The sequence below is a fragment of the Dermacentor albipictus genome, chromosome 7 (assembly GCF_038994185.2).
Source record: "Dermacentor albipictus isolate Rhodes 1998 colony chromosome 7, USDA_Dalb.pri_finalv2, whole genome shotgun sequence".
Taxonomy (NCBI): domain Eukaryota; kingdom Metazoa; phylum Arthropoda; class Arachnida; order Ixodida; family Ixodidae; genus Dermacentor; species Dermacentor albipictus.
This window is the reverse complement of record NC_091827.1, coordinates 41484313-41502518: the sequence shown is the minus strand read 5'-3', so window position 1 is coordinate 41502518 and position 18206 is coordinate 41484313. Positions and strand designations below refer to the sequence as shown.

The following is an 18206-nucleotide window of genomic DNA, read 5'->3' as shown; positions in this document are numbered from 1 at the left end:
CCCCTTTCCCGGCACAGGGTAGCGCGCCGGTACTTACACTGGCTAACCTCCCTGTCTTTCCACCGCTTTTCTCTCTCTCTCTCTCTTGAGAGAACAAACATTGCGTAAAGCGCACACTTGCTATCACTTGCCTGATACGACAGCAAAGGTGAATATCGTGCCCAGCCCAATATTTACAGCTAGAGGCCTCGTACCATGGTTGGAGCTTGCAAAAAATCTGAAGCAGTGGTCGAAGTTGTCTGCAAGGAACATAAATGAGGCGAAAATTGTGAATACTATGCGCCTAATTTTATCGTGAATTGACTACAACACGTGAAGTGCCAATAATTATTTCATGTTACTCTACATACTGCGGAAACTCTTGGTACAGAAAGGTTAGAGTGACCTTAAGGGATAATGATATTTTTTGTTCTTTTTCTCCCAGTCGAAAGTGCTTTTATCTGAGTACTTCACTTTTGAGTTGTTCCGCTACATGTGCGATTCCTTGAATGAGAGGCTCTAGGTGCCCATGATCTTAATTTTCACTCATTTCTTTAAGGCGCTGGCTAATGGTTCCCTTGGCCTGATCCGCTATAGTATTATTTTAATAGGGCAACATGAGAGTTCTTAAAATACTATTGACATTCTATTTTTGCGGATGAAAACAAGTACTCACAATCGTACGCAATAACGCTGTGATGGCAACAGACAACTAAGGGTGTCAGGCTTAGCAAGTCCTTGTTCAGGATATCTACGTGGAGAAGAAATCTTTGTTCAGGAATGAACGAAGAAAAACGGCAGAGAGGCAAGAGGCGCAAGGAACTGCAACTGCCTTCTGGGATTCCACAAGGCCGCAAGGTTGGCTTATTTTCAGTAGCAGGAAAGAAAATAGCAGGTGCTAGGCGACTGGAAAACAACAGCACAACGCAAAACAAGCGCGAAGTAGCCGGAATTCTTTGATGAGAATTAATGGCACCATGTCAGTAGTAAACTCGCGCTGTCGGAGCAGAAACCACTGACATAGAAAATAATTAATCTTGAGACAAAAAAACCAACGTTACAATGCGGTAAGAAGCCTGCAGAAGTAAAACACCGTGGTTTCCCTATTACCTGTGCACTACCTTATGCATGATAACTACTAGAAAAGGAACCGCGTCTATTTTTATAGCGAAAAGTAAAAAAGAGAGGACTGTGTTTTTTGTTTTAGCTATAACGAAATCTAGACGCTTAGATGAAGAAGAATGCGTCAAACGTCTTTGTAATGAAGTCAGCGGGATCGGGGATATTCTACCTTACATAAGTTACTTTGTGTTAAGGTTCAGGAATCTTAGAGCACTAAATAAGGACAAATCGGTGAACTAAAAAACATAAACTACGGTGACACCAGGCCTGATTCTTTATATAAAGATCAGTTCTGGTGCCACTTGCAGAGCAAATACGTGTCTCCTGCTTTACGGTAAAGATATCTGGGCTATCGTGATTACGTAAAATTTCGCGATCTTAAGGTACGTGCGGGGCCCGTTATTACCCTGTTAATGTGGTACTGACAAGACTCGCCCCTTGTCAAAGCTAAGGTCGAAAAAAGACGTCGCAATTATTTTGGTCTAACCTTGTCCTCTGAAACCGAAATATCACCAGGGACGTGAAGTGGCACGGGCGCTACTACTCCAGAACATTTTACAGATGATTTGGTCTCTGCCTTTATCATTATGTTACCCAGAAGGGTCGTGCGTTGAGAGAGAACTGGACTGTCCTGAACTACAATGTGCAAATCAGTTTTCAATTCTTTGCAATTTGAAGTAATGGCTTCGGCGAGCTTTCCGTGATGTAAATCTATAGCGCAATATTACATTATGCCACACAGGAACAGAGTATTCATCAGGTCAGACGGGGCGTCGTTGTTCTTACGGCTACTTCTGTAACTAGTGAACAGTGTAGTAAACTTAACGTCCTATGTTAGGTGAAGTTAATCTTGCAGATGTCAAAGGAACTGTAAACTCGAGTGAGGTGTATTCCTTACAGTACAGATAAAGCAGTAAGCATGGAGTGCATGTTTTTATGAATCTTGGAAGCAAACTGTACTCAGAGCTGTGGTCCTATTGATAGTCAGTTGAGAAGCAGTGTAATAAAGAGATTGCAATGAGCACGAGTTAAATTAGAAACATTTCACCGTTGGCATGGAAACGCGAAAAAGCGTTTGGCATCAACCAGTTAGGTATATGAAGACAAGAAACAAAGTAGCCAATTTTTCACGACGTAACATGACTATAGGCTAGTAAGTGGGATGAGGAGACTTGGGGCTGCTTCGACAAAGCTTTTGATAAGCTAAGCTCAATAGGACCTAACGATTTCGCTGCCGTGAAAGATTGAAAGCCAGGCGTGGGGTACCAAACGCTCCTTGGTGTGGGGGTTTAGGAATCATATTGACGAACTGGTTTTCATTCACGTGAGCTGATATCAGTGGATCTGATTGATTTTGCCTTGGGCCCCTGTCAGAGTGCTGCCAGTTTTCGGCCAGGGATCACAAGGACGGCCTCTTGCTCTGCAAGAAAGCACCACAGCTACAGGGCTTATGTAGTGGGTCGATAGCATATCTTATTTTGGTTGTAAGCTTGGAGAAGCAAGCTACTCAGTATTGCCAAGTAGAAGCTGCGAACCATGGTAACAGCTAAGTGCCACGGTACTCAAGCGCCCTCAGCTGTGGACGCCGAACTGTAGTCCTGACGCTACAGGTGATACGTTTGAGCAATTAGGAATGTTTACCCGCCAGAGTGCATGGGGTATTACTACAGGCAGTGAAGTGATGCGCCAGCATCCACCTATTCAGGCAGCCGCGTACCTCTACGAAACTCGGACAAAGGCCTCAGCCGATCGATGGGTCGCAGACGCTTTAGCGGATGACACCACGTCTGGAGCTGTGAGAATGTGTGTGCTAAGGGGTCACCAGGAAGCGAGAAGAAAATCTGTAGCAGTTGAAGGATAATTTGAAGAGCGAGTGTACATCGGAACACAAGTACCGGAATTCAATTGGGCCGCTATTTTTTTTTAATCATGCAAATTTTTATTTTACTCTGTCCGAAGCTTAGCAATATTCGCACCATTTCAGGGTCGGAAAGCCAATCCACGTTTTAAGGTTACTTCTATTTATGGTGCTAAAGAGTCTTGTAGAAATTGCAATAATGTCGCATAGATTTTTGTGTAGTCAGGCGCTACCTGTGATTCAGCAAAACAAACAAGGCAGCTACAAGAACTGGTCGCAGCTCGAGTTCAAAAAACCGTTTTAAACAGATTGTTCGAAATCTCAGTCTGTCGTCGAGAAAGTGATTAGCCAAAAACCAAGCGGCACATGTTGATTCACTGAATCAAAGAAAATAAGTTATATCGAAGAAGAGGTCAAATATGTTTTATCATTATTTTATCATTTCATTAACAGACAGGTGTGCTTCGGACATGCCTGAGGCGACATAGATATTTTATTTGACAAGTTATTTTATTGTTCCGCAGAACAAAACTGCATGCATGTCCTGCATACAAGGTCCGTGTGAGCAACTTCGTGGGTGCCTTCATATACACTTTCTATGCATATATATCCACAAATATCAGGGCAGCAGCCGTGGTCCGAGACGTATGGGAGTTTTCAGAAAGAAAAACACGGTTTAGTACTATTAGCAAGAAAAGGATGCATAAAACGCACACTATATTGAGAAATTCCAATTTTCTATTACGAAGTACTTCAGGATATAAGTTGACAAATCAAGTACTTGCGGTGGACTGTCAGCAAGTTCGTCATTGCTTGGGTTAGCAAAAGATATTCATGAAGATCTGAGACATCTTATAGCGTATGTTGATTCCTGTCTTCAGCACGTGCAATACAATTTTGTGGGAAGGAACAACAGGGCAGGAAAGGTCTTTCGTTGTTCGCTCTCGCAGAGATTCCAGCGAAAGCCTCGGACTCGAAGGCTCTGGAATCACTAAACAAGTTGTTTCGAGTTCCAATCAACCGCAACGATAATTCTGTTCTCTTCACGTGTGGCTCCACGTGGGCGACGTTGGAAAACAAGCTCTCCCTGACTCCTGTTTACGCAAGAATCCAATTTCACCGAGCTCATGCAGCGAATCAAAATCGCCTGTCAAGCGTGAAAGCGCAAGCTGTTTGCAGGACTTGTTACTCGCGCGTTGTTCATTTTGTATGTTGCGAAGAAACTGCGAACTGCAGTAGTACTGCGCATTCATTTTACAGAGAGCAGTTCAATTACACTTGCACTGGTGGTTAAATCAAATCAGACTGATTTTTTTTTCGTAAATGTGAGAGACGTACGACCGCTCTTTGTGCCTGATCGAGTGTCAATTTTTTTTTATGCTTGACTCCTGTGTATGTTCTTGCAACTGCTTCGCTTTTGTTCAGTGAAAGTTGTCATTCTTTCTAGCGAGGATTTTGAGCATCTGGACAAAGGATATTAAAGGAAAAGATCTGTTTTCAGTAAACAGTGGCTAGAGGGACAAAGACAACGAATGGTACATCAAACTTAGGAAAAGATAGCGGACACGGTCACGCGAACAGTGCACTTTGATGACAGTAGGCTGCAGTTGGCGGTTCTTTGCTTTCATAGTAATTTCTTTAACTTCTTTGACTTTGGCTCTAGTTCATTTGTTGATTTTGATAACAATGAAAATGTTTGCAACTACTGGAAGGCAGGCATTTCCACGAACACTTTGATGAAATGATTAGCTGAAGAAAACTGTTGAGTGAGGAACAATTTATTCTAGCATTTCATTACTCTTTATTCCACGAGGAATTTTTGATGTTTTGCTTACTTTAGGTTGTTTACCTTATATTGTATACGCTTTATCAAAGCGTATTGAGATCAGATTATTTTCTTTGTGATTCTGTTTATATTTATTAACCATAAATCACGATGCCATATTTTATAGTTTGTATGTGAAATACATGTTTCAATATTGAAAGAGTAGCAAGCAGCTATGAAGCTCTCGGAGCAACCTTTTCAGTTAAATTTATATCTTTTGACGGCATGAACTTTCAGCAACCTTGTAACAAGTATATTGTGATGAAAATATATGTTGTCTCTGAGCAAGTGGGCATTTTCGCTTAATGTTTAAAATAACGTTCCTTTTCAGTGCCCCTAAAGATCCGAATCTCCAAGCATTGTAAAAGCAGCAGCACCATTTTATGAGACGGCGCTATCAGCTACGCAGGTGCCATTACGAAGAACGCGCTCTTTTAAATAGGTGGAGTGTGGCAGACAGATAAAACATCATAATATCAAAAAATTGCGGAACGCACACTAGTTTCTAATCGTTTCGCTTCACCGCATTAACGATACACACAATAAGCTGCGAAAGCACCTAATGAAACTCTAACATTTTGCCACGCTACGGGAAGTCTGGCGACAACAGGAACGACCACGAAATGGGAAAATATCGAGAGTGCCTCTGTATATCGAGCTGCCAGCGAGCTTCTACAGATAAGCTGCATAAGCACAGACTAAAGAAAAACAGAATGCCTTGTTCAGTGTTAAGGTTTTGGAGCAAGAATCGAGGCCTGATAAAAAAGGCATCGTATTATAGAGCAAAAAAATCGGACTGCATTTCATACCGGCTTTGTCACTCAATCATCGTGGGACGATACCGAAGCAACGGAACTCTCAAGGTTACCGTTGTACATGTAAGATAGACATGCATTAAGAAATATGGGGTGTCGCAACGTTGCTTCAATGCCACTTCACCTCTCCCGAAAGTCACCGAGAGATGAGTTCACCCCTAAGATTTTTACTTCTCAATAGCACTGACATAATAGTGGCAGCAAAATACAATTTGCGGCACTTGAACGTTTTGTCCCGGGCAGGTAGCTGAACTGCGTTGCACATTTTGCTAGACACGGACCATTTCTAAAAGTGAATTAGAGGGTTTTACGTGCCAGAACCAGGATCTGATTACGAGGCATGCCGTAGCGGGGGACTCCGGAAATTTGAACCGCCTGCGTTTCTTTAAAGTGCACCTAAATACAAGCACACGGGTGTTTCCGCAATTCGACTCCAAATAAATGCTTCCGCTGAGGCCCGGATTCGATTCTGCGACCTCGTGCTTAGCAGCCCAGCACCGTAGCCTCTAAGCAAGCACGACGGGTTCGGACCGTTTCGAAGTGTCGGTTAAATTCTCCGATCGCCTCCCCTCACGCTCGTTTTGCAATTACAGTGCGCAGTGCGCGTCGACGGTGCTACCGGTCCTGCTAGACACGCTGGCCATCCCACCGTCGTGTGTCGCGCGGAGAGCTTTTGTCGCCCGCCCTCCCCTCCCATGCTGTGTGACGGTTCCCGAAAGTGTACATGAAGGTCGTCACGTTCCGAGGTTGTTGACATTAGTCCTTAAAGAAGCTGCTTTGCAGCATTGTAACGTCGTTGAAGGACGACCAGGAGAGGTGGCATCCAAGGGCGGGCGCGGCCATCAGAGGGTAGAGCCCAGGGTGTGTCCTCATGGCCGAGCATGACGCCACTTGCGCGGGCCCTATGACAGGACGAAAATGACGACCCCTGCATGGGCTCGACTACTGGCTGAAAGTTACGTGACAGCGACTGACTGAAGAGGTTATCAGGCAGAGAACCATAGGAAAGGGAGAGACGTTCTACTTGCCACAGCCCGCAGCGTCCGAGTTGCTGCCGGCCACTGATGACTTTTTACTTGCTGGCTTTTTTTCTTTCTGAACCCCCATGCCAGCCGCTGATGACTTGCTGCTAGAAGACCCATGTGACTGTCTTACATTTTCTGCGCGTGCCCTTTCTTGTATACATACACACGATGTGGCAACGCAATAAAATATTGCTGGAAGTCAGCGCTGTGTATGTCATCTATCGCTGTCCTTGTCCTTTGCGCTGTACGGTATTTTTGACTTTTTACTGTTATTTTACTTGCTTCTAATTTCTGTACATAATGTGAGTAAACCTTCATTTCTCCAAGTCCACCTCAACATCGGCCAACTTTCAATTATTGCGTTCACGCTGTTTTATCATTTGCTTTCTGTTGTTGATCACAAATTTCGCTATATATACTATGAGGCCCATCGAATTCGACAGCTTCCTTTCTTCTTCTCGATATGGTACCTTTTAAAAACTTTGCTTCATTTCTCTTCGTTGCGGTGGTACTGTGGCTTTGACGTTGAGCCATGACCTCACCCCTGCTTCACTCTAATAAACTGGCACTGAAGTGGAATAATATGTTACGCTGTATTAGCGAACTAATCGTATTGCACTTGTAAAACTACCACATATAGGCCATGAAAGGACGCTTGTTAAGCAAGGAAAGGCGTGAAAACTAAGGCCAGGTGGCAATGTCGCCTAGAAATTCCCTAGTCACTTCAGCCTTAGCGCATGGTTCCTTACGGCGTCAAGTCGCGTGCTAATATATTCTGATGGGTAAAGAAGGAATTAATCACATTCTCAAGAAAGCGAATACACAAGCAAGCAAATTTCGCCATCTTACGCTGATAAAGATCGTCCAAATACGCGACTATACTCTGAAATGTATCTGACCCCAAAGTACCAGTGGGTAAGTTAGGGCTTGCCTTTCTTGCTAAATAATGTGAAGTTATCCATTATTATTTTCAGAAGCAATCTACTTTTTCCCCATAAATGAGTGCATCTAGAGCTTTCACCGAGTGCTCTGCCAGCCTAAGACAGTTTTGAGGTACACCTTACTGTCCCTCTACCGACCTCATGAGTTATTCAGTAGCGTAAAAGCAGTAGCAGTTCAGAGAAGCTTTTGTGCTTGGAATACTCATGCTTGGCCAAAGCATTCCGTTTTATGAGAATGACAGTGGCTCTATAATCCCTACCACCTTTGTTGTTCTCATCGCGCTGCCCCATAATATTGCAATGCCACAGAGCAGCATCCACGCATACGTAATTGGGACGCTGCCCTAACGACGCCGTGAAAGGAACGAAGATTAAATAGACTGTGAGACAGGGCAGAGTCACGAACAGGAGCGCGTGATATGCAGCCAAGCTCGTGGCAGGCCTCGGCACGCCATGAATATATTGCCTTATAAATTATGTTTGCAGCTTCGCATTTAGGACCCTCCGAGGACCCGACGGGCCTTCGTATACATAAGAAAGGGTACAAAGGTAAGATACATGATATATTTTGCTATGCTGGTGATTTGTAACATTTTTTCGTGCTTTGCCTATCCACGATAGTTTCATGTGAACGAGCCGCTTACGCTATAACGTGATCACACTTGTTGTTTATTGCTCGAATATATTGAGCGGGCCATGAGGCAAATATAACACTGGCAGTTCCGGCAAAATTGGCCTGTGTTTTCACGCATAGGGTTGATTAGGTGAGGTTAGGTTAGGTGCGATGCTGCTGCCTCTCGGTATTATGTGAGGACAAGCGTGTAGGCATGGTTCTCATTTCTTTTCAAAGCCGCTAAGAACGACTAGCGTACAGATGTCACAAAGGAAGTGAAGCCTACGATTATGCAACTCACTTCGCAATAGAAAACTGGGCGATTTGGTTACCGTTCATCGTGTGGCTGTCGCAACACGATGAACATGTTCTTTTTTTGCTTCTGTCTCTAATTATTATTGCCATCATCATCATGATCCAAATTTATTGACTTTGTTCTACTAGCTCTGCCGTCACGCAAAAAAAAAAGAATAGATCGTTTTTCGCGCAGCACAGACGCTTCCATGGGTTTTGGTGGCAACAATCCTAATACGGACATGCGGCTAGTGAGCACGTGTACACCAGCGTGTTACATGATGTCGCGTCACAAACTGTGCCTGCTGCGCAGCTGAACTTCATAGCACAAGTGTTGTCACATGCTACACAAGGACGTAGCATATATGAGCTAAGAACAAGCGTGCGTTCCAGTGTATATTTTAGGCATAAATTAATTGCGCATCGAGAAAAGCTGTGGTGTCTTGTTCTTGTCACCACTGTTTGGTGCTGTGCCAGCGCTTCTAGCTCCACAAAGGCGTCGGTGTAATTGTTGCCGGAGATAGCGCAGTGTAGACACTGAAAGACGATGAAAAGGTTCCTGCTGTATTTCGCGTGGTTACGCTGTAACTGAGTTATCTTATAAGGCGGACAATAAAGATCTGACGGAGGGTATTGCATTACATTCAAGTAACAAAATATAGCTAAGTGCTTAGCGAGCTGTTGGATACATCCTATACACCACAATGGGCAGTTAACTTGTACAGAACACACTCTGCACAGCCACTAAGGAAGTCTGTTAGTGATGTGATTTCAATGTAAGGCGTTTCCCTAATTTCTACCACCCTCTTCGGCTTGTTGAGGAGAACATCCACACCAACGTCAGTTCATGCATCAACTCATCGATGCAACTGTGCCTGCAACCTGATAATTCACATTGTTTCACCCCTACTTCATCACTCGGATCTCGGCATTGCCCTCGTTAATGCATACTCACGCTTGGACATAATGGTCGACAACGCCGACTGCAACGGCCGTGGTAAAAGAGAAACAAAAGAACCCCTATTCTAACTGCTCTTCTTTCTAAAGCCTACAATTTGACTATCGCACCACCCTTATCAGATTAGATAGAATACCTCTCATTGAGAGAACAACATCTCAGGAGCGAAGCACCCACTCGTTGCCGTAGCAGAAATTCGCAAGAATGGCGCATCGATTTTTGAAGTCAACCAGCGCTGAGTGGCATCGTGCTAGGCATATCCCCTTCAGTAATGAAGTAGGGTGAATGTCGATAAATGCATCCAAGCTACACAGCTTCACTGCATGGCGCTCAAGACTCCATTGCAAAAAACAAGGACCTCTCACCTTGTATTGGCATTGCAAACAGACCACTGCGGCCCATTGTCATGTCCAGGCAAGCGTGTCTGCAAAATATTAACAGCTGCATGGCACGAAAGCTGCTGACATTTCAAATGTGAGCTCGCGTGCCTTTCCTCTATAGTAGGCTCCGCGTCCAGACAGAAGTCCAGGTTCCACGCACAAATGCTTCTACGTAAGCCGCACTGCCTGCTACATCACCGAATATGACACGTGACATTGGCGCATTATTTAGTGCAGACGCGCTGCTTGGAGGATACCACTCTGCGAAACGAGGAAGAGAAAAAAGAACGAGTTACTGCTGCTATGTAAACGTTACGCAGTACGTAGACTGCGGCATGAGACGAGGAAGGTAATAAATAAAGAATTAAAGAATGTCTACATCATTACGTTAAGCTCCCGTCCTGACATAATGCTTATGCGAATTTCTACGGCATTCTCTAGCAAAGAATCAATGTGGCAAACTCCATGCGGTTAGCGGCTCTCCAGCCGGCAACCTACAAATTCCAGTGTAACAAATAAGTTATACGGAAGGCCGCAAGCTGGGGAGAAGCTTATGACAAGGAGAGGTGGCAAATTCGGTTAGAAGTTATTTATCCCTTTTAAAAACTTCCAGTGCATGAATCAATTGTTTAATGGGGCCAGTTTAGGGACTCTTTATGGTGGGAGTACGCGCAGTTTCTAGTTAGTTTTCAATATTACGTAATACATGAATAGTGGACTACTCCGTAGCCATTCTTGTCGCGTTTCATTTATCGAAAAAACTGACTGGTTGAATGCACGGGAGATGGTATTATTTGTGGGATGCAAGTATAAAAAGCTCTTACGAACACTTCTTTCACTATTGATAAGTAAATGCAGCTCTTTTAACCTAGCGTAAATCCCGAAAGCGCCATTCCCCTGATACTCTGCGCTTACCAGTCGTCAGAACACTGAAGCTAACTGCAGACACTTCTAAGCGAGCAGATGGTTCACTTAACCCACAGCCCGAAGTCTGAGGTTCTTTTTTTTGCCTGTATACTGTGAAACCCTTGGTGCAAACGAATCCCGTGCACATGCTGGTGCACCGTCTCTGAAAGGTATACTAAGTTTGCGGCTACACTGCGCTTGAACTCAATCCTCTATGCGTCCCTATCTTTACCTCCCCTTTTTTCCCTATCCTGTGTAGCGTAGACCAACTGATTTCATCCCACTCAGTATTTTTGCCTTTCCCCTTTCCATATCCGGAAGCTTTGCTCTGCAATACCTCTGCGGGGCAAGCCGAAACCTACATCCGCTCGTAGGAACAAGTAGTGCATTATCCTGGCAGCGAAAATACTATTAGAAAAAAATAAGCCGCCGTGTAATGGCAGCTCTCATATCTCTTAGAAGCGATTATTTTTTTTTTTTTTTTGCTAACGGTGTTGCGTGCTTCCCGTACAAACATTGCATTGGCCTACAGTCACGACAGGCGAATGAATCTCAGAAGAACACCCTCGGGAAAGCTGGTCGATAAGTACAAAAAAAAAAACAGGAATGGTGAAAAAAGGCACTCTGAACCACAGCGCTAACTAATACAGCTATTGAGGGTGTTTCTATATTGCCAGCGGCATCCCGTTCGGACTCCTAAGAGGCATTTCCTGATCCAGTCCTTCAGTTCTCCGTTTCCAAAAGAAGTTCCTTCCTCTCTCGCAAATGAGTACGGGTTAGCTAGAGTAAAAGGGTTAGCGCATGTCCTGAGCCACGGCGACACACCCGTGAGGAAGCAGTGCCACGCTGTACTGTACGTAAGAACGCAACAAAATGAGCCACAGAGCGCCTCTTGTGTGAGTGTGCAGATAAGTAACGAGCAGCTAGAACGTACGGTGAGGCCCTCATAATCAGTACAATGTCGCGTCGCTTTTTTCACGTGTCACGTTGCTTTATTTCATCCTTGCATTTCCTTGGTTTCTGTCCCTCTTTCTCTCTCGGCAGTCATCGCCAGCAGTCGTTGATGCTTTTTCACCTACTTGTAGAGACCTTTAGGTAACTTTTCCGGTATAATTACATTTGTGGCTGACGTGGAATTACAATTGCGTTCGATTTTATAGAATGTCTGTATATGACCTCAGCGTCAAGCGTCATCTTTTAATGGCTGTGGCTTAACACTTGGCGTCACTCTTATATTTGTTGTTACTCCTGTATACTCTTCGATCAACATTTTCGGTATCACCATTTAACTTTACGAAAAAGGCACATCAAAACACCGGTGCACATTACCATTGCTTGAGGCGGAGAGTACCAGTTGCGTATAAAATTCCCGATTACGTAGTTTATTACTAAAAAATACCGTGTTTCGTAATGCACCCACATGAGGGGAAGAATGCATTCGGGCGTTGCTTTTGCTGTGCAACTCCAAGCCTGCCGTATACGAAAACACAAAGGATGTGTTTTTCCCTCATCACATCCTTTTGCAACGCTTGAACGACCCGCACTCCCGACGGCATGCAAATGAGTCTCATCGCTATGCAATAGCCAGGATGAAACAAACACAGTGCAATCTAATAGAAAGTAATATAAAAGGCAGCGTTATCAGCCCACCAAGAACGACACGCAGTCCACAAAGACTAAGCTTGCCGGGTGGTGCTCGTGTATTTCTTCGGGCTGCGCACGGACCATGGCTTTCATAAAAGTTTTGTTGTTTTTATTGTTGTTGTCTCTCGTTTCTTCACCGCTTAGGCACACTGACTTCCTGCTGGAGAGGAATGAACAGCATCCAGAAACAGACACCATGCCGGTGGTGGCTTGACGCTATAGGAAGTTTTCATGCGCACCTCTGCAGATGATAAACAAACCTCGCTTTAGCAGCAAGAGAACGCCACACAAGAGAGCAAGCCTATGTGCCGATAATGAACTGAGTACGGGGAAGTGATGCGGCTACTGGCAGATAAGAAGCATTGTTGACGCAGTTACACGCGCGTGTCACTAGCGGGGCGTTAGTGCTCTTATTCATCACGTTTCTCTCTTTATTTACTCGGTCTGTCTTGAACGCTCACTCGGTTTTATTTTGGCAGCTCTATTGCACTGAAAGAGGTTCTAAATTATTTCTACCTCTCTTTCATTACGACTGCCGAAGTATTGTGCGCGACGGTTTATAGTTTGACTGATCTCACGGAACGGGTGTACTCTCGTAAGTTTTTCTTATGTAAATGGAAGCTCTGTTGTGGTACAGAAACAGAAAGGAAGACGTGTAAAAGCATTTGAATATTCGCAAACTGTATTTTTCTCTCCTAAAGCGAAAACCTTAGATCTGTGCGTCTTTTGGTCGCGTTGCGAGGTACAGAAAAAACGGAGAACGTCGGGAAAGGGAAACAGCAGCGCCGGAGGTCATTGAGGAAAGGGAAACAGCGGCGTGGAAAGAAGGAGGAGGAGGAGGAGGAAAATGTTAGGAACAGCACAGTATTGGCGTTAAGAGCAAGCGCAATGACGGCGCCCGTAGAACGTTCTGGAAACGGCATTGCCACGCCCACAGCGCACTCGGCCGCCGCATATACTTCGGCGCGTAAGCTCAGATTATAGAGAATTGAAAATACTCTAGTGCTGCAACCGGCCGGGCTCTGGCACTCGCCTTTTCCACAGGCGCCGCGAGATTGCGCCACTGCTACTTTTTCTAGAAACTTCAGCCGCATTGCATGGTTCCTTCAGTAGCTTCAGCTGCTGTTCTAACGCGCGTGTTTGTTGTCTGGTTAATGCAAACACGAAATAGTCAGGGGAGTCACTGCGTGGCTTAGCTATTTGTATATATTTTGGCAACCAGTATCTATGTTTTCTTTTCATATCTACGTCGCGTGCTCAGAACGTACACTACACAGCGATCGCGATTATTTGATTCTTATAGGCATACAAGTTTCACGTGAATTCAGTATAGTTGCGACGCAGACTTAGTATAAGAAGGCTACGGTACAGGATACAGTTCTCTGCATGAAACATGACAACAAGGATATCTCTTATTTCATTCACTTAACAGATCTTCAAAAGCATTACAAGGATTCACAGCACAATTTACACGTCAGATGGAGGTGAACTAAACTCAGCACCGACTGAACTTTAAGTGTTTGGCTTCTTCGCAAGTGGTGACGTAAAAAAACTGTGACCTGATCTGTAATGCCCTCAGAATGGTCAGGACAACCAAGCTGTTTTTTTCTCTTACGCGTTAACTTAGATTAGGGTGTCCAACACGCCATCAGTGTTTAGCTCCGGAAAAATGAAACTCCTTGTGAAGAAAGCCACCATTGTCCTTCATGTGTGTTAACTCTGCTACGTTCATAATTTCAGCTGATTTCCTTTGCATTCGAAGACGTTTCAGACACTCTTGGCAGCCTGTCTTCAATGACTTGATGCAGAATATATTTGGCTAGAACATATCTGGCAGTATATCTGCAGAATATATGTGGTGAGATATAATCGCGCAGAATATATCTTCGTTCGAAATGGTACTCTCACACCTCCGACGACTATGTCAGAGGCTTGTCATCCCTCCGGAGGCTACGCTCCCACTTTCTACGGAGGTCTTCGTCCCTAGGAGCTGGAAACAACGACGCCTTCGGAGCGCCGGGGTAGCCGCTGCGGCAATGCTGAGCTAAACAGGGTGTGAATCCGTCCTCCGCTTTGGCATGTTGCGAACTACGCGTCCTCGCAATTCTAAACGTCTGCAAGGCACTTCAGTAATTTTCGAGAACACACCGGTATACACGTGCATACGTAGATTCGTGGCTGCCGGCTGAGCGGTTCGCAAGACTCGGCAATCGTGCAGCCGTAGCCATACGTGCCATCCGTAGGAAAAGGCCCAATAGCACCACGGGAAACCCTAGCGGTGGTCCGTGGTGCTCCCGACCGCCCCAGAGAGGAGACGCGCCTTCCGGTCACGTCACTAGAGTATATTCTAATTTACTATAGCTCATGGCTTTATTCCGCGTCGCTAAGAGTGACGACGCACCAGGCCATAGTCGCGGGCGGGAAGACCGAGAACGGACGCCACTGAGAAAGAGGCTAGTGCAGCTCGAAATGTCACACGTCGTAACCGGCGTCAGGAGGAAGCGGCTATGCGTGAAACTGCGGCACCGGCCCCACGAATGCAGCATGCGGCCCTAATGCGATGCAAGCGTTCTGGGAATGCAGAATTGGTGGAGAGAGAGAGAGAGAGAGAGGCCGTTGCCGCACATACAAGACGAGCCGCAAATGTCAGCAGGAGATCGACAGAAAGTCTAACTTGAATTTCGCCTTGATATTCCTAGACAGTTCTGAGCATCCCCGCTAATTTACGTGTTTTTGTCAGTAAGTCGCAATAGAAATCTAAGTCGGTGTTCCCTTGCCTGAAATGCACTATTTGCCAATTTATCACACTAATCTGGCATCTGTCATTATATTAGACATTTCTTCACCGGCAAGCACTACTTCCAAGCATTATTGCTTGGAATTCGAACGATTTGCGTGTGAATACAGTCTCAGCATTATTACAAAACTTGTTCGTTCTGTTTGTTTACTCCAAGCAGGACTAAATACGCATCGCTGCCTATTACGATGTGATGTGTGCTTTTAAATGAATTAATTGTGAACCGACAACCGCTGAAACGGTGATTACGTGCAGCTTTACTTGACGTCTCATCGTGGAGAACACAATTAGCCGCATAGCGAACTAGCCATGGATGTGGCTGATAATTGTGGAGGCTGTTCGACGCGGCATCACTTTAATTCCGGCTGCAGAGTTCTACTTTAGTCTTTAGATTTGTCTTGTTGCAGTGTTCTACTTTGGTCTTTAGATTTGTCCTGTTGCTCTCCTTTCCTCTTTCCTTTTTCCTCCCCTCCTTCCTATCTTCCATTTCTGTGTTGCTGTCACCCCCCTTCAGAAGAGTAGGCAGGCGTTGTGCCCCTTCCGGTGGCAGTTTCCAGGCTGCTCCTCGCTTTCCCTTTCCTGTTAGCTCTGTATATGTGTATATGTGTTCAAAACAAATAATAATAATAATTCAACGCTTCCCTTAATGTAGATAAATATGTGTATCCATACGTCTATTAAAATATCCGAGGTAAACATTTTTCTTCTAATTCACGGTGTTATAGATATTCTTTCATGTTTCAATATATGTCTTCCTTATGGACCTTCAACCATGTACACTGTAGGTTTTAGGTTTCCAAAAATAGGGACCATTTGGAAACATTTAAGGTTATCAAAAAAGACAAGTGAAATGCACAGCGATGCTTCCGCTTTCCTGAGCACTAACAGGCCATTTATGGCGCTACCTCGTTCCGTCTCCCCTGCGCGTATCCTTTCCTACTCTTCGCCACGTTCCATTCCGTCTTCTACCGAGAATTATCTGTCTAGCCAACCACCAGATTGCTGAGCGTAGTATTAACTGATCTCGCCGTATTCTCTGGTTGATATTATAAAGGCTACCTCTAGAACCCTTGATTAGGAGAAGTTTAGTTCCTAACGTGTGTACAATACAGGAGCAGACACATAACGGATATTCGCAAAGTCTTGCACGAGTGGAGAAAGCAACGCCATTGTGACAGATTCACTATGTTTATTGAACAAGAGGTAAGCGTAGGACACTACCAAATCTCTTTTTAACAACTATTATAGTACTGTCACAAGAGACGTGCCTGCGTTACTGAAAGAAATAGAAGGTCTTAACTAACACCGCAGGAATTCTCCTCTGCGTCCCATAATGTTTCTGGCTTATAGATGCTCTGCCATTCCCGCTCTGACGAGAAGCAGTATCTGGTACATAGACTTCCGTGGTCGTTGTGATGAACTGTGCTACATTCGCCATCGCCATAACCCTACACTTGTTCTTAAAGGAAGCTTCCTTTGCTTACTTTCCCGGGTTTCGAGTTCCTGCCTGGCTGCTGGGTCGGTCGCTATCTCACATCTATAATATATATATATATATATACATGTGTGTGTGTGTGTGTCATATTCGTTTATTCTTTATAAGTGCACTGACTTAGGTATCAGCCTGGCACTTTCGTGAGACGCATACCTCCAAAGTGGGTAAACTCTGCCTATATACTTATAAAGAAATTCTTCACCGAGTTGCCTTCACAAAGGCGTACTCTACATTAATTGGAGTGACTGACAGTGCAGCATACGAGATCTGCGGCACCGAAGAAAACATCGACCACCTGCTGTGCCACTGTCCACGATATGCCCCAGAGAGACAAGAACTTGGCAAAGCTTTCCAAATTCTGGACAATCAGCCGCTTTCTGTGGCACCGCCCACATCACCCGTCTGCCCAAAAGCGGTGAAGACGCTGTTCTGCTTCTTAAGGACTACGGGCTTGTGCCACCATCTGGGACTATTAATGCCATTTCTGTAAAACAACACGCGTCAGCGAACTCACCGCTATTCCCTTCTTTCTTTCACTTCCCTCTCTCTCGTTATAATCTTTGTTTTCCCCTTTCCCATTGCCCCGGTGCACGTTAGCCAACCTTACGTTATTCTGGTTAGTCTCCCTGCCTTCTGCTTTTCTCTTTCCTCCTTCACGGATGGCGGGATGCCAACTGAGTATTTCAGCACAGAAGCCTTATGTTTTAAACATTAGCAAACGCTCTTTTCGTGCTTCGTCCTTCGTTGAAATGGCTCCACATTTATTCTCCCATGACCGCTAGCGCTTTAAAACACTTTCTTCAGAATTGAACCACGGTTGTTTTTTTTTTTCAGAAACATACCTGCAAAGCGTGTCAGGTCTGCCTATCACGTCATCGCCGTAAAAAAAAATGTGCAGCAACATTCACCGATGACTGCCAAAGTGAGCGAAAAGCCCAAAACTAAGAATGCTGTGACGCATGCGGCGCTCATTGAACGGAAAGATATAGTTGCACAGGTACACCTGGTAATAACGGTCCCTCATTTGTGTTTCGTAAAACGGTTTCCGTTTTGCTCTGTACGACTAATTTCACCGCACAAATCCATCTTTGAGTAACTTGTTTTAGGACGAAACTTGAAGGACTTGGCATTTTTTCATGGGAGATCATATCTGTACTCATCTGTACAGTTCTCGCGCGACAGCAATGATGTTGCAAAGGGATATCGCTTGTGGTGCTGTCTTCTCGTCTCGTGTCTCGTCTACGTTTCGCGCTGTTAACGCCAGAAAGGGGTATAATGGTCGGCTTTACGCCAAGAACACGGGCTTTGCATCGGCGTGTTCTTTTGCAGATAAGTTCAACCATCAACAAGAACGAAATGGGTGGAAGATCAAAGGAAACATTCACTGCAAGAGCAAAAAGAAACGAAGAATAGTAGAAAAATGCAACAGCTTAGACAGCAGGCGGTCATGCACATGGCACCGATCAATGAACAGCAAAATGTTTCGTAACGCGCATGCGTGGTGACCTCCGCACCTCACGCGCATCCAATGGAGCATGGCAGTGGCTCTTCTCG

The 18206-nt window shown here is 44.9% G+C and overlaps 1 protein-coding gene across 11 annotated transcripts in view; it reads right to left on the bottom strand.

Annotated features, from left to right (window-relative positions):
* LOC135920980 (uncharacterized) overlaps window positions 1–18206 on the bottom strand; it is a 377473-nt gene that overhangs the window by 139240 nt on the left and 220027 nt on the right. For 3 of the 11 annotated variants that reach the window (XR_010570383.1, XM_070521927.1, XM_065455267.1), the window contains 3 exons: window positions 9796–9854; window positions 656–730; window positions 132–239 (listed from right to left, as the gene is read on the bottom strand). Coding sequence is in view for 6 of the 11 variants with exons in the window: in XM_070521927.1 (XP_070378028.1) it covers window positions 132–239; window positions 656–730; window positions 9796–9854 (242 nt within the window). In the remaining 5 variants the exon portion in view is untranslated. The remainder of the gene's footprint in view (window positions 1–131; window positions 240–655; window positions 731–9795; window positions 9855–18206) is intronic. The other 8 variants (XR_010570389.1, XM_065455269.1, XR_010570390.1 and 5 more) reach the window with 6 other exon arrangements.